The following is a 14,244-nucleotide window of genomic DNA, read 5'->3' on the forward strand; positions in this document are numbered from 1 at the left end:
CATGAAGCTTCTCAGGATACATTTTTGGTCTAATATTTAAATTCATAAATACACAGAAGGATGCTTTATTATTTAAATTGGTTTATTCATGTTATTTCTCAGTTTGAGACGCCTTAAAAAATTTCCATTAAACACTGGCGCCTATATTTATCTTCAGGCCTCAAGTAGGGGACTTGTTAGAGAGACAGGGGCTTAATGGACGGGGAGCTTATCTCAAATCATGAGATTTGGACAAAAACCCTAAAGAAGCATTTCCAAAATAATATCACACAGCTGACTGAAACATAGCATTTATGGCTTGTGTATGGCGAATACAAAGCCTTAGTTTGCATAGACTGATGTTAACAGTGGCGGTATACTCTTCTAAACAAGCAAAGTGGCCCGTTTACGTGAGCTAAATGCCATTATTTTTGGAACAGGTGGGATCCTAAGTAAACAGAGAGATGCTTTATTATTGGTAAATGGTTTATGTTTATTCTTTTGTTAAGAGAATGAGTCTACTTTTCTCAGCCATCAGTTTGAAATCCATAACGAGAATTCAGCTAGACGAACAAATTTCAAAATGCACATCTCTTTGGCATTTGCCATGTAACGAACTACTCTAGCTTTCACGCCCGACTCAATACTAATTCTCATTTGTTTTTCTCAGACGGCTGTCGCCAACTTGAATTTAAGCCTGCACACACATTAGATGGTAAACGCCTCAAAGGCCACATGATTCACACCGATGACGTCATGGATGGTGATTTCTGTGAAACATTATGCGACAGAGAGCCCAACTGCGTTAGTTACGACTTGAAGAAAACGCCGCGCGTAAATGGCAAATTTGGCTGCGAGCTGAGTTATTCAACCTTTGAAGGGGAAAAAAAAAAAAAACAAGCTGAAGCCAAATCCAGACTATATTTACCGCAGAGCAAAGGTATACATGAGTGCTGGTAATAAAATTAAAATTCGTAAAATGTTTGATGAGAGAACGTGTTAAGGTTGAAAAAAAGAAACATCAAAATAAACGACAGGATCTCAAAGGGCTGGTTCCCACGAGCAGCGCAAACGCAAGCAAACATGCGTTTGACATACCAACCTTAAGCGCAAACGCAAGAAATAGGAAATTTTCGTGTCCTTGAGATGATTTTTGAAAATAGTTCACCAAAGGGTATTTTTGGACCGAATATGATCTATTCGTCAAATTGGTTGTTGACGGCGAATTCTCGATCCTTACAGGCAGCCGCTCTTAATTATTTCAACTATTTTCTAAGCTGACATCATTTAGCAGGTACTAGGAAATTCTATTTTTCGGAAGATATTTGACCAATTCGCAGCTGCACCCTCAGTCTCTTATCGTCCGTTATGGCCAATTGGTGGCCAAATTCTCTGGCCTTTCTGGCTAGTTTGAGCTTACCTATATTTGCATTTGTGGTGGCAAACTCTGACTTCTGTGGAGTTGCTTTTGAATCTCAGCTTAGTAAGTAGACTCAAGCTAATTGACCTATTATGTCCTTTCTTTTAATTTGTCCAAACGCAATGATAAATTCGGCATTCTATTTCCTTTTCTTAACAGATCATGCTCTAGTTGGCTACGGCATAAAGACGACTGTTGTTGATGACGAGTTCGAATGCCAGCTAAAATGCGTTGGCAATGACAGTTGCAAGTCTTTTAACGTGCACTCGAGCAGTTCCAAAGCAAACCGCCGCATTTGTGAACTAAACAACAAAACCCGGCAGATGAAACCTAAAGATTTCAAACCGAAGAAGGGATCGACATACTACGGCTCTGTAAAGGTAAGACTAAGCCAAAATACCCACGAGTGGTTGGACCTTGTCGTAACTAATTAGGGACCTAAAGATTTGAAAACGCCTACGAGATTAAGGAGACAAATTCCAAATATCGAACCACTGAGAACTCTTTCTCTTTCTTTCTCTTTCCTGGTGCTTATCAAGCAAGCAAGAAGACTGTACAATCAAGATTGGTGCAATAAGTGATTATCTAAAGCACGCGAACTAGATCTCGACGCCGTTCGGTTTAATGTATTTTTCAGTAAACGATAAACCGGTTCTGATGTTAAAAGTAAATTTTAAAAGTAAATTTTGATGCTGAAAGTAAATATTTATAATCATTAAAATGAGGAAAGATACACCAAATGGTTTAGAAGCCCAGCCAACGAATAAAGACAGGCGTCATAATCCAATAATTCCTATTAGGCATACGTACAGTGGCCTTTTTTAATTTTTTCGCTGGAAAAAAACTCCTCCAAGATCTTAGAAAATGGCATTAAAATTGACGTAGTTTGGCGCCAATGTGAATTCAGTTGATGACGAAAACGGCAACCTTGTACGCCGTGAAACGCAAAAAAAAAAAAGGAAAAATCCCATTTCCTCTTGCGCTAATCAGACAGCCAAAGTTTTTCTGCGCCAAACGTTACTGATTGAAATTTTGTTTCTTGTTCTGACCAGTCTATGCTTTAAACGCGAGTATTTTATGGACTGCTTGCGCGCTCCTAGCTATAAAAAACAAAAAAGGCTTCAAAACTTACTATTTCAGATTTCCGGGGGGTGGGTTACTTCCTTATAAGAGGTTAATGGGGATGGATGCGCCGCTGGATGGGGTCGCATTTTCACGACTGCATTGACTATAATGGGGTTGCATTTTCAATAGAGTTGCTTGAAATGGGGTAGCACATTTTCGGATTTTTGGGGTAAGAAAATTCTAGGAAGATTAGGAATGCTTGTACTGTATGTGAAAAGTGAAGTGTTCTTCATTCAATTAAAAAAATGTGTCAATTCATTTTAGGATGATAAAGTAGATGCATAAATAGAAAGTGACTTAGTTGGGATCGCGAAAATTACATTTTCCCAAAAGTGACTAAGATGGGGTCTATAACTGGCCACAAAATAGACTATTATGGGGCAGGGGCTATGAGAGGCCAGCGGCACATACACAGCAAAACTGAATCCAAGTACCCCCCTCCCCCCCGGGTTCAGATTATTCATTTAGGTTTACGGCGAAATATTTGAAACCTGATGCAATTTTGCAGGAATTCGAATGTCTCACATATAGACCTTTATCACGGAAATTTAAAATTTTTACGTACGCCTGGTAAAGCACAACAATCGACCCTGCTGGGGAGAGCACCTTAAAATGAGTAAAAAGGCAAAGTTTGAAAGTCTTGTCAGGTAAAATAGCGAAGATATAGTTCCGTGAATTTAGGAACTTTTCCAAACGTTTGTATGAAGACGCGCAAACTTTGCCCGTTTCCATACAAACGTCTATAAAATTTTCGGAGTAAACGGAGCTATATTTTCGCTATTTTAAAAGACCAGCCTCTCAGGCTTTGCCTTTTTACTAATTTTAAGGTGCTCTTTCCAGCAAGGTCGATTGTTTTGCTTTACCAGGCCTAAAAAAAAATTAAATTTCCGCGTGATAAGGGAGAATTGCAATTCACTCACAACACAGGTGTCCTGTATTGACAATGGCCGACAGCGCCATGGACAGATGTCGACCGCAAGGAGTGGCGGCCACTGTCACCCGGGATACGCTGGGGAAAAATGTGCTGGTGAGTAACACTTCTACATTCATACGACGGTAATCTTGATATTTTGGGTGTTTAGGTTTGAACAAAAAAGTCCTCACCTGGCAACCCTTAATCTCGTACCCAGTTGTTTTTGTTCGCTTCCGAAGAGTGCGAAGATTTCGGTACGAGATTGGGCAGCCCTAAGTGAAGTGGTAAGATTGAAATTTGGAAGCTTCAGGAAAACACAAAGGAACAAGAAGCTGTAGACAGCTGCTACGCGGGGCGCCTTTAACATTGGTACTTATACGTTGTTGTTAGGTTCTAGCAAAAGGCGAAGACCTGCTACGTGATGGCAATGAGTGGCATATCTTCAGCTTCGATGAAGGAAATATAGAACAGTAAAAAAACAATTTTCAAAACTTTTCTTTAACTGTACAGTTGGCATGATGTTAGCCTAAAGTTTTTTTGGTTAAACATTCCCTTTGTTATAAAAGATGTAAGTGTTGTATTCGGAACCGTGCTCGAGCATCAAACTTGTATTTGTTTCCCCGAGGCAAGCGCATTCCAAATAACAATCACCATTTAAATAGAAATTTAATACCAGATGAAAATATGGAAAATTGACCACTCACTGATATCATTTTCTTTGTTTACTAATGCCTTGCAGTAGCGATCGGTTCCCATCCAGACCATCCCGCTCAGTCGTGCAAACACATCTGGGACGTCGGAATCTCCAACAAAAACGGATGGCACTGGATCGACCCCGAGAGAATTGGCAACCCTTTAAAAGTCTACTGTGACTTAACAGCTGATGGAGGTAGGTCTGGGATAACACTTCCCTATAAGAGACACTGAAGGCCCCAGTAGGGTGAATGCAATGGCTCCTGGACTTAACATCGAATGGGGAGTGCAATGTCGATGACATGAGTTCACCACAAACAGAAAGGAACCAGGCCGCCAAATTCGACGGGGCAAAAAAGCCTCCAAAAATCGCCCCCAAATGAATCATGTGCTTCTTGCATAAAACAAAGAGCATGTATTCCAAGTGGCGGATAAGGTTACAGCTGGGGAATCTAACTACTTTTAAAGAACAACCATGGGAAACAAGTTTGATAAGCTCATAGCATAAATGCCATTTCTCAAGGGAAACCCCTCCGTCAAGCCTGGTAAATTTTGCGTAGATCATTATGAGAAAGATTGGCGCGCGCTTCTCGCTTCGAATCTCCAAGAGCGGAACAGTCGGCGATGAACTGAGTCGGCTAAGCTTGTGGCGCGACCGCGCATATAGAAGAGAAGGGTTGTTCTTCCGTGTAGAACAAGTAGGAAAATCTCTAGCTCCAACTATATTTTTTGCCTTTCTTTCTGTGCTTGTGTCTTAACGTTTTTCTACCGTTTTCTTTTTGGCAGAAAAGCCCTTTGTCTCATGCAAGGAAATTTACAATAACAACAAGTAAGTCAAACATTTTGGAGACAACCGTTGTCTCAGGAGCATTAACCCAGGAGATGCGGAAGCGTTTAACATCTTTTATTGTATTCTATGTCGATTTTAGCAGTTATATAATGACAACTCAAGATATGTTAAAGGAGGGATATAATGTTGTTCCATGCACAGCTCATACTGATATTGCGAAATTTTTAACAGAGCTGCCTTTAGTCAAATACTTGACAAAGTTTCTATTTTTATGTTTTTAAGCTAGCGTTTCGTACCTTTGGCATCTTTGGTAGCAGATTTCCTCCATATTTACGTCAAGAAGGAAAGAAAGAAAAACTAGATTTATTGTCGCCGCAATAGAATGCTGACAGATATTTAAGTAAAAATCGGAGTTTTGTCATTGAATTGGATATATGTTTATCCTTTCGGAAGAGACGTCGACCAAGCAGATTTTTGAACAAACACTGAGTTTAATAACAATTAAGTTTTGTGTTTTACGTTGTCAAACTACAAAGGGGAAAAAAAGAGAGATATAAACGTTACAATATTTTACAGATACAGCTAACTACAGGAATTGCAAAAGGTACAAGAAAATCACTAAAACTACTTACAATTCTGGTTGCCTTCTCTTCGGCTTTGTGAAGCAAGGCACGTGCTGACCTATTTATTCTTTTACAAAAATATGCATGATATGTAAAACACGTATCTTTTAACACGCATTTATTAGTCCTTTACAAAGTCCCAACTTTTACAAAAATATGTGCATTATCCAAAACAGTCATATTTTCTTAATAAGCTAAGCGCAGAACGGAATACAATTCCCTTGTTACCAGGTCCCAAGGAAACGAAGCTTATTCACTCCAAATGCCATCTGGGAAGGTTCCTGTGTACTGTCACATGTCACGCCACGGGCTTGGAGCATGTGGAGGAGGCGGATGGACGCTGGTCATGAAAACTAATGGCATTAAGGTATCACGTGACAACCAACCGTTTGTCTTTATGTGGGAATGTGGACATCAATCTTTATATAAAAAGAAGGTCACGGATATGTTCTTTGTATCTTTAGGAGCCGTACGAGATACTTGGATCGCTCAATTTAACATTTTGACCATCCGCTCTCCGGAAATATAATCGTTCAAAATCTGCTGTCTCAAAATCCTCAGAAAATGCTAGTAAAGGTCATGAAAGTGATTCTAGATACTCCGAATTCTTTCAAGGCAGACTTATCAAAGTAAGCTTCTAGCTGTTGTTTTTTAAAGGTGGATATGTGAATGTGGTAACTTACTGTAATTTTCCTACATGTTTTCCTTTATTTACACCCAGCCAACGTTTCACTTCAATTCCAAACTCTGGAGCAACCGTGACGACTTCAACATTCCAGGAGGAAAGACTCTGTTTGACAATCATGAAACCAAGCTACCAACGTACTGGAACACATCCTTCTCCAAGATCTGTCTCGGTATGAAGATCGGAGATCAGACAAGATTCATCGTCCTCTCCAAGCGCGCCAACTCCCTGTACTCACTGATCGCCGATGGTAATTACCGCGCCACCTCACTGGGACGTAACACGTGGAAGTCATTGATTGGATCTTCAGCCTCTCTGCAGAATAACTGTAACAAGGAAGGGTTTAACTGTATGTCTGACACAAGTGGCTATGGCAAAGCAAGAATCGGTATCCTTAGTAATAACGAAAACAACTGTGCAAGTTGTGACTCCAGAATGGGGTTTGGTACTGGTGGGTTACACGACTACTTCAACACGTGTGGAAACGATGCTATATATGGAGATAACGGACACAAGCACATCAAAGCAATGGGCTACATTCTGGTGCAGTGATAGCCGCAAGGAACTAAAAACCGCTGAACTTTGTCACTAAGGCCATAAGCCATAAGTAATCTATAGAACAAAGAGTGGATGTAATCCTTTGATAAGTAAATTAAAGTTTTGTCTTTCAAAAACAGCGAACGCACCATAAAAAATCCTTACTGGTTATGTTGTTTTGCACTCCACCAAGAAAGGTGTGTGTAGTTAGCTTTTTATGTAAGAAATAAAATTGGTAATGGGAGTGACGTGAGTGGTAAGAGTGTTGACAGAAAAGAGGTTAACGAGGGATATTATTATTTTTATTTGTTTTTGAAGCAAAGTATTTGCCCAACGCAAGAAAATTCAGTTTTTGGTGAGCGATTCTTCTTTAGTCCACTGTCCTTCTCAATTCGCAATGCAGTCAAATTAATTGTCCATCTAAATTCCTTTCTAACAGTAATGAACTAAAGACCGTGCCATGAACTCGCTTTTCGGGTGTCTAAGATGTTACTTTTGTTTCTTAATCGATAATAAAGCCTATTCTACCTAAAGGACTTTCTGTATTAACACAAGACCCGCAGCTCAACTCATTGTTTTGTTATCGTTGATGTTATTTCGGACATTTTGCTCGTTGTTGCATGTCTAGCAGCTTCTAGCGTTTGGGTGGTGAAATCTCCTCCGTCCCCGTCCCCTATCCCCCGGCGAATTTTGGATAAACTGACAACCTCGTTTTTTTACGTATATATATATTTTACTGATTCAACGTGATCTCTTAGTTTAGGTGTATTTTCAAATCAAAGTTTGCCAATATCGAGCAATGAAAAAGTTAGCCGTTAGGTGTTTTGTCTAACGTTTCGTTGTCTGTCGGAATTACATGCATTTTAGCTTGCCCCTGTGGCCGTGAGGTGGGCTTTGGAATTTTGCTGCAAGGTATGGAAACTCTGCATTTGACATTGTTGTTATCAAAATGGCAAATAGAAAAAGCCACCTGGTAAGATGTTTTCAAGTACTTCTTTTTCTTTTTTCCTTTACTTTCCTACTTTGCTGTATCTTAAGTGTTCAACTGCATGTAAAAGTCATGGAGTCATAAAAACTCCGCAGCGTTTCTTGACCTTTGACTACAAACCGTACAGACTATCACGGCAATTTGCTATTACTCACCACTAAAATTTGCTTCATCACAAAAAATGCTGTTTAGGTGATTGTCATTAAATTCAAACAAAAAGTTGTTTCACTTTCTGGGAGCTTCCTAGTGCTTGGATCTTCCTCCCTCCATGTAAACAGGGCCTTAGTTTTTCATATAACGTTCCATTAGGTCCAAAGCAGCGCTCTTAATTCTTCAAGTTAAAATGGCGGGTCGTATTTCCGGAATGGAGCACCAAGCAACTGACGAAATAGGGCCTGGTCTTGGGTTAAGTTTTTCATTCAGAGCGGGACTCTGTTCTAACGCCTGATGATACCGTCGCAGATATCATCACAAGTAATGAATAATTTAATAATTTATTTACTTATATTAATAGCGCCCTTTAACATTAGAATGATCAAAGGCGCTTTACAATCCAAGAAAACTAATATTAACAATAGATATTACAATAAAAATGCTATTTGCAATAGATAATGACAATAACAGTACTAAAATAAATAATAATAATAATAATAATAATAATAATAATAATAATAATAATAATAATAATAAATAAAAAATGAATGAATGGATGAATGCATGAATAAAAGGTAAATAAATAAAATACAAAACACCGGTAGGATCGTAATGCAAAACTAAACCACTAGCTTGAAAAGATAAGCCTAAAGAGATTTCTTAAATAGCGCCAGCAAATCAATTGTGCGGATGTGCGCAGGCAAGCTGTTCCACAGTGCAGGCGCAGAGGCATGAAACGAGCGGGCACCTAAAGTCGTGCGCATAACCCCTTTTGGACGTTCTAAAAATATTGTATCATTATTGCGTAATGAATACCTAGACGATGATCTAATACAGATCAGGTTATACTTAAATACCTAGGAGCCATGCCATGAATCGCCTTAAAAGTAATCATCAAGGTCTTGAATTGAATACCATAATTTACTGGCAGCCAATGAAGGTTGTAAAGTACGGGTTTAACAGTTACAAGTTACAGAAAGCCGCGATCAAAACACTCAAAGTGAAAATATATTTGAATCTGTTAACGCAACTGCCAGACCTCTCCTAAACTGCTTCGCCTCCATCAGACCGAACCACGTTACGGCTCGACAAGATGTCATCAACATCATAAGGAAACATACACGTCGTTCTTCAGTTGGTATACTCTTCGGTGCAAGATAAACCTTTATCTCATTACTGTGACAAAACTGCCTGTCTGTCTCTATCCAGCACATCTGAACTAAATTATTTTTTTTACTGATCACGGCGGTGGTTGTAGAAAAGTTTGGATTGTGCCATTTAATACATCAACTGAGCAGTCCTAAGATAAGGCAACATTTTTTATAGATACTCGGATTTATCCCTGAAAGCGATCAAGCGTCAAATTAAAAATCGATGTGTCAAGGCTACTATTTGCCAGTGTAGTAGTTTACCGGAGAAATTTTGCGTTTCCATTTCACCATAACATCCCGTTGTTTGAGCTCAGATATCAGGCATATGACCTGAGTGCTCGTAAAAGCGCAACAGTCAGCGATTTTGGAAGTACTCAACGGGGCCAGTTGCTCATTGCCTGATTTCATACCGTGGGGGTCTGGGTACGAGTATGTGTATTATGGGTTATGGGACTCAACACCCACATAGCCGGAAAGAGCACACCGCACTTTACAACATTTCCAAGTTTGGTGTTAATCAAGCTAATATTAGGAAAGATACAGCCATTCAAAAACTCCAAATTTTACTAAGAAATGTATGGGACGCCAGACACACGTCCGGCGTCCCATACATTTCTTAGTAAATTTTTAAGTTTTTGAATGGCTGTATCTCGCCTAATATTAGCTTGATTGACACCAAACTTGAGGATGTTGTAAAGTTCGATGTGCTCTTTCCGGCTATGTGGGTGTTGAGTCCCATAACCCATAATACACAGACTCGTACCCAGACCCCCACGGTATGAAATCAGGCAATTGAAATGAAGTCGATTATTCTGTTTTTCTTCGTGATTGCGATAACCACCACTTCTTCGACCACCGTTCAGAAAGCCGTAAAATCTCTAGAAGCAACTTTGGAGAGAAAGTTTGACCAGCTCATAGCCGCAGTGAAAAGCAATGCTCCAGAAAAACCTGGTAATTTCTGCCGTGATTACCGGTATGAATGATAAAAAAGCACGCGATAGCTATAGGATGACCACGAGAACACTTCAATTACGCCTTCACATCTTGTTTCGAGTTTCCTCGCGATGATTTGCCGAAAACGGCCACTTTAAGCTCGAGTTCCCGATTTATTTTCTTATTTCTTTATTTTCTTTGTTTAATTTGTTACTCAACTTTTCAAAACTTATTTTGTCTCTTTTGACAGAACCGAAGTTTGCTTGGTGTAAGGAAATTTACAACAAAACACAAGTAAGTTCGCTGAAAGGAAAATGAAATTTTGAGCTTTTTTTAGCACACCAGTTATGTAGATCACCGTTTTGTCATCATGTAGGCTATTGCTATATTACCTAACATATACCCTCCGCAGGTTTCCATTTTCCTGAAAGAAAGAAAGATGCCGTGTACACGTGGGTGAATATGTTGCTAATATTCATTCTGTTTTACCTAGGGCCCGAGGGAACAGAGCTTATTCACTCCAAATGTCCTCTCTAGTGAACTTGTAGTAGGGTGGAATGCCCACTCTTGGGCAAATTCTTTGAACTCATGTGAACTGTCAAATAAATTTCTGGTATTGCTATACTGCGAGCCATTATCACTAACAACCTCTCCTTGGATTCCAAACCTTGCAAATATCTTCTTCAGGTTGTTGATAACACTGGTGGCGGTTTTCTGGTGAATTAGCTGTATTTCAAAGTACTTTGAATAGAATGCATTTTCAACTAGGTCAGTCCCGACTATTTGCCATGGTAATCCTAATATGTCATGGGGATGCAGTGACTCTCTCTGCTGTTGGTTGCGAAAAGCGTTGAAAATAGGACAGGAGCTGCCTTTGTCTTTGATTTGAGCTGTCATTGACGAACAGAAAACATAGTCTCTTGCAAAGCAAATACTATTGTTTTCTCCTAAGTGTGCTCCATGAATTTCATCCAACACTTTGGCTCTCAATGGTCTTGGGACAACTAGTCGGTCAGATTTGAAGAGCAGCGCATCTTCTACGCTTAGCTCTTTTCTGAAGATCCAGTACTCCCTGGCACTCCCTGACTCATCAACTTGCTCTTTTTTCTGAAGGCCAGCCTTTCATGACATACTCTATCACCACTCGTGAAGTCTCATCAGTGCTTGAAGTGTCTTTAAATCTCTTCAGTGTACTTCTTTCAAATCCAAGCTCCTCAATAAGATTCACTCCGATGACATCTTCAGGTTCACTAGCTGGGTCGGTGTCAGTAAGAGGTGCTCTGCTAAGGCAGTCTGAGATGACTTGTTTCTTCCCAGGAACATAACGAACATCCAGGTCATACTTGGTAAGTTTTAGCATGCAGCATCCTTTGTAGCCTGGGAGGAGCAGCATTCAACGGTTTCTTGAGTGTGGCCTCTAATGGTTTATGACCTGTTTTAATAATAATTCTGCGCCCATACACGCATGTGTAAAATTTCTCTGCTCCCCAAACAATAGCTGACAGCATCCTCTCAATGTTGGCATATCTTCTCTCACTTGTAGTTAGTGTGTTGGAGCTGAATGCAACTGGTTTTACCATCTTGCATGATCACTGCACCAAGTCCAGTACTACTTGCATCCACATAAAGCACTGTTTCCTTGCTGTTGTTAGAAACAGTTCCCAGTTCAACAGATTCAAAATATGTGTGCACATCCTCACTCTTGCCCTGACAGTCTTCGTAAAAAAAATTCTCTTGCTCCACCGTGTCAACTTGTGAACCTTTCTTAGTAATCTCTTTAGACACCTATGGAAAGTGTCCTTCTTTCTTACACTTCATGCAAATTTTTTCCAAATGCAGGGCATTTATTTGGCTGATTAAACGGGTGCTTGTAACCGCAGAATTTACACCACCGAGCAGTTGCCCTGCCTTGGCCACTTGACTTCTTCACAAACTGAATTCCCGATGAGCGTTCGGTACCAGCACTTGTGGGCACATGAAACTGAAACTTTTGTTGTTCAGCTGCCTCAAAAGTTCTACGCTAATCATGAGCACTCTGCAAAGTGAGATATGGCTTTTTAAGCAATTCTCCTCGTAATTCATCCGATAACACTCCACCAACAATACGATCCCTGATTAATGAGTCTTTTAGATCTCCAAATTCAAATGTCAGGGACAGTCTCTTTAGTTCACTCACAAAATTATCAATTCGCTCTCCCTCTTTCTGGTTTCGCTGATTAAACACTAGTCGCTTAGTCGCTCATAGATAGCATCCCTAGCCCCTTTGCATAGCTTCTTAAACTCGTTAAAGACATCGTCATAACGCTCATTTCTCTCTCCCGCGTTGAAAACAAAACAACTACACTCCTCGATAGCTTCTGGCCCAGCACAATGAAGTTACATGTTTACCTTCCAGGCCCGTAGCAAGGCTAAAACAATCTGAGGGCCGAGCAAAATGGCCAAACAAAACTACCCCTCCCCCGGCCCGTCACTCAAAAGCAGATAGACTAGGGAGTTTACTATAAGATGCAACGAGAACATCAAAAATGCAGTAGTTTTAGTAAGCGAAACAATAACTTTGCACCTGCATCACACTTTCGGTACATTTCTTTGCCGTTTTCTTTTACGCGAACTACCACGTGAAATTTCCTAATTTTACGTTTGAAGGAGGTTGACAAACGACGACAAATTTTTCTTTTTCTTTATAAATTTGGAAGTAGGCAGTAAGAATCCGACTGTAGGAGAATTTTTTTCCTCTGGCTCTTGAGAGGACATATTTGTGTGTCTTTCGACAACGCGCGAAACACTAAATTGTTATAAACTAAGGGCATTTTTATTACTACAATTGCTCTTGATTACTATCGATAGAAAACGATTAGTTTATTTCAACAGTAGTTTAGTTCAAAAGCTTTCACGGCTTGAGATTGGTTGATTTCGATTTCGATTTCACAATGTAGGAGTGCCTTTGTTGCTGTTGTATATAAAACAAACTGTTAGCGACGGAAACTGACAGGTAGTAAACAAATTATTGAAGATTGTGAAAAGGCACTTGCTGCGTCAGAGTTCAAGACTGATTGATGCACATTTTAAAATTTGTTGTAGTTATATATTTTTTGGCACATTGTTTTTAACTTCCAAAAATTCTGGGAAGGGGGAAGGGGGGGAGGAGGCTCAAGCCCCCCTGCCCCTCCCCCTGTTACGGGCCTGCTTTTAGTTTATCTGGTTTCTCATCTTTCGCTTTCGCCACAAGATAAATTTCAAACTGCATTACAAAATTCCCCTAGTTTTCCGATGCGTGTGCATCCAGCACTAGCTGGATGCACTAGAAACTATTCTCGAGAAAGAAACGAAGTGAAAACTGTCCTCCGCGTGCTCTCGCACTGAACTTAAACATGGCCACCAAAACAGTCTGCGGGGTGGCCCGAGAAAACAGTCAGGGACTCGGAATCTCGTGGAGTCCTTAGTCAATAACATTACGACACTTGTAGGGTAAAAGATTAATACCAGGCAGCCTTTCACAGTCCAGTGTTTTCTGGGGGGGGGGGGGGGGGAGGGGGGGGAATCTGTCTAGATTTGTTCCGGGGAGGCCTTCGTCCTGAACAAGTTGGTCAGAATTGTACATGGATTCTGTTCATTATGCTTGATACAATAGCTACTCTTCAATCTCCAAATCACCAAATGTGTTTCACATTTAATAATAATGTATGTCAATTTTGTAAAAGTCTTATTGGGCTACTGAACTTTGTCTAACAGCCTGAGCTAAAAGATCTCTCATCAATTCTTAAAATTTATCAAACAAAACGTGCGTCATTATGATAAATACAAAACGCCACCTGCTAAGATGTTATATTCAGTGCTTCTGCTAAACGATTTTTCTTTTCAAGTACGTCTTTTTCTTTTTCCTTACCTTTCCTACTTTGCTGTATCTTAATTAAGTCGTCAACTACATGTGAAAGTCATGGAGTCATAAAAAACTCCCCAGCGTGTTTTGGCCTTAAATTTGACTGCCTTCGCCCTTATTTAGGCGCCTGAGCGGAGGGAGATTGTAGACAGAGGTAACCATCTTTTCATATATCAGCCGTTTTCCTTGCAAAAAATTTTACGAAAAATCAATCATTAATCACCCCTGACAAGTATTTATAACACAAGCTGCTAACGCGGCCAAGCATTCAGATATTAAAAAAAATTATTCAACTTGAAAATAACAAGGTCAGTTAGTTGTGCGTTATACGCCAGTTAGCTGCACGTGGCAGTGACCAACTCGAAAGCCTAAGC

General features: G+C 40.0%; 1 protein-coding gene across 3 annotated transcripts; it reads left to right on the plus strand.

Annotated features, from left to right (window-relative positions):
- Positions 1 to 690: 690 nt before the first annotated feature.
- On the plus strand, positions 691 to 7,009 carry LOC146457302 (uncharacterized). 3 transcript variants are annotated; one of them, XM_085092162.1, is made up of 7 exons: positions 692 to 919; positions 1,559 to 1,779; positions 3,452 to 3,551; positions 4,177 to 4,326; positions 4,917 to 4,959; positions 5,775 to 5,910; positions 6,265 to 7,009. In XM_085092162.1, the coding sequence occupies exons 1-7, from the start codon at positions 715 to 717 to the stop codon at positions 6,778 to 6,780; spliced, it is 1,371 nt and encodes a 456-aa protein (XP_084948288.1). In that variant the 5' UTR covers positions 692 to 714; the 3' UTR covers positions 6,781 to 7,009. The 3 variants fall into 3 exon arrangements, with proteins under 3 accessions (XP_084948290.1, XP_084948288.1, XP_084948289.1); XM_085092163.1 differs by lacking the exon at positions 692 to 919 and adding an exon at positions 1,295 to 1,462; XM_085092164.1 differs by lacking the exon at positions 4,177 to 4,326 and having other exon boundaries at positions 691 to 919.
- The last annotated feature ends 7,235 nt before the right edge of the window (positions 7,010 to 14,244 follow it).

The sequence above is a fragment of the Pavona decussata genome, unplaced genomic scaffold, assembly GCF_977016875.1.
Source record: "Pavona decussata unplaced genomic scaffold, jaPavDecu1.1 SCAFFOLD_244, whole genome shotgun sequence".
NCBI classification, from domain to species: Eukaryota; Metazoa; Cnidaria; class Anthozoa; order Scleractinia; family Agariciidae; genus Pavona; species Pavona decussata.

Coding starts and splice junctions, on each gene's coding strand:
- LOC146457302 (XM_085092162.1), top strand. CDS start 715: ATGATTCACACCGATGACGTCATGGATGGTGATTTCTGTGAAACATTA. Junction 920..1,558: donor ATATTTACCGCAGAGCAAAG/GTATACATGAGT, acceptor TTTTCTTAACAG/ATCATGCTCTAGTTGGCTAC. Junction 1,780..3,451: donor CATACTACGGCTCTGTAAAG/GTAAGACTAAGC, acceptor CTCACAACACAG/GTGTCCTGTATTGACAATGG.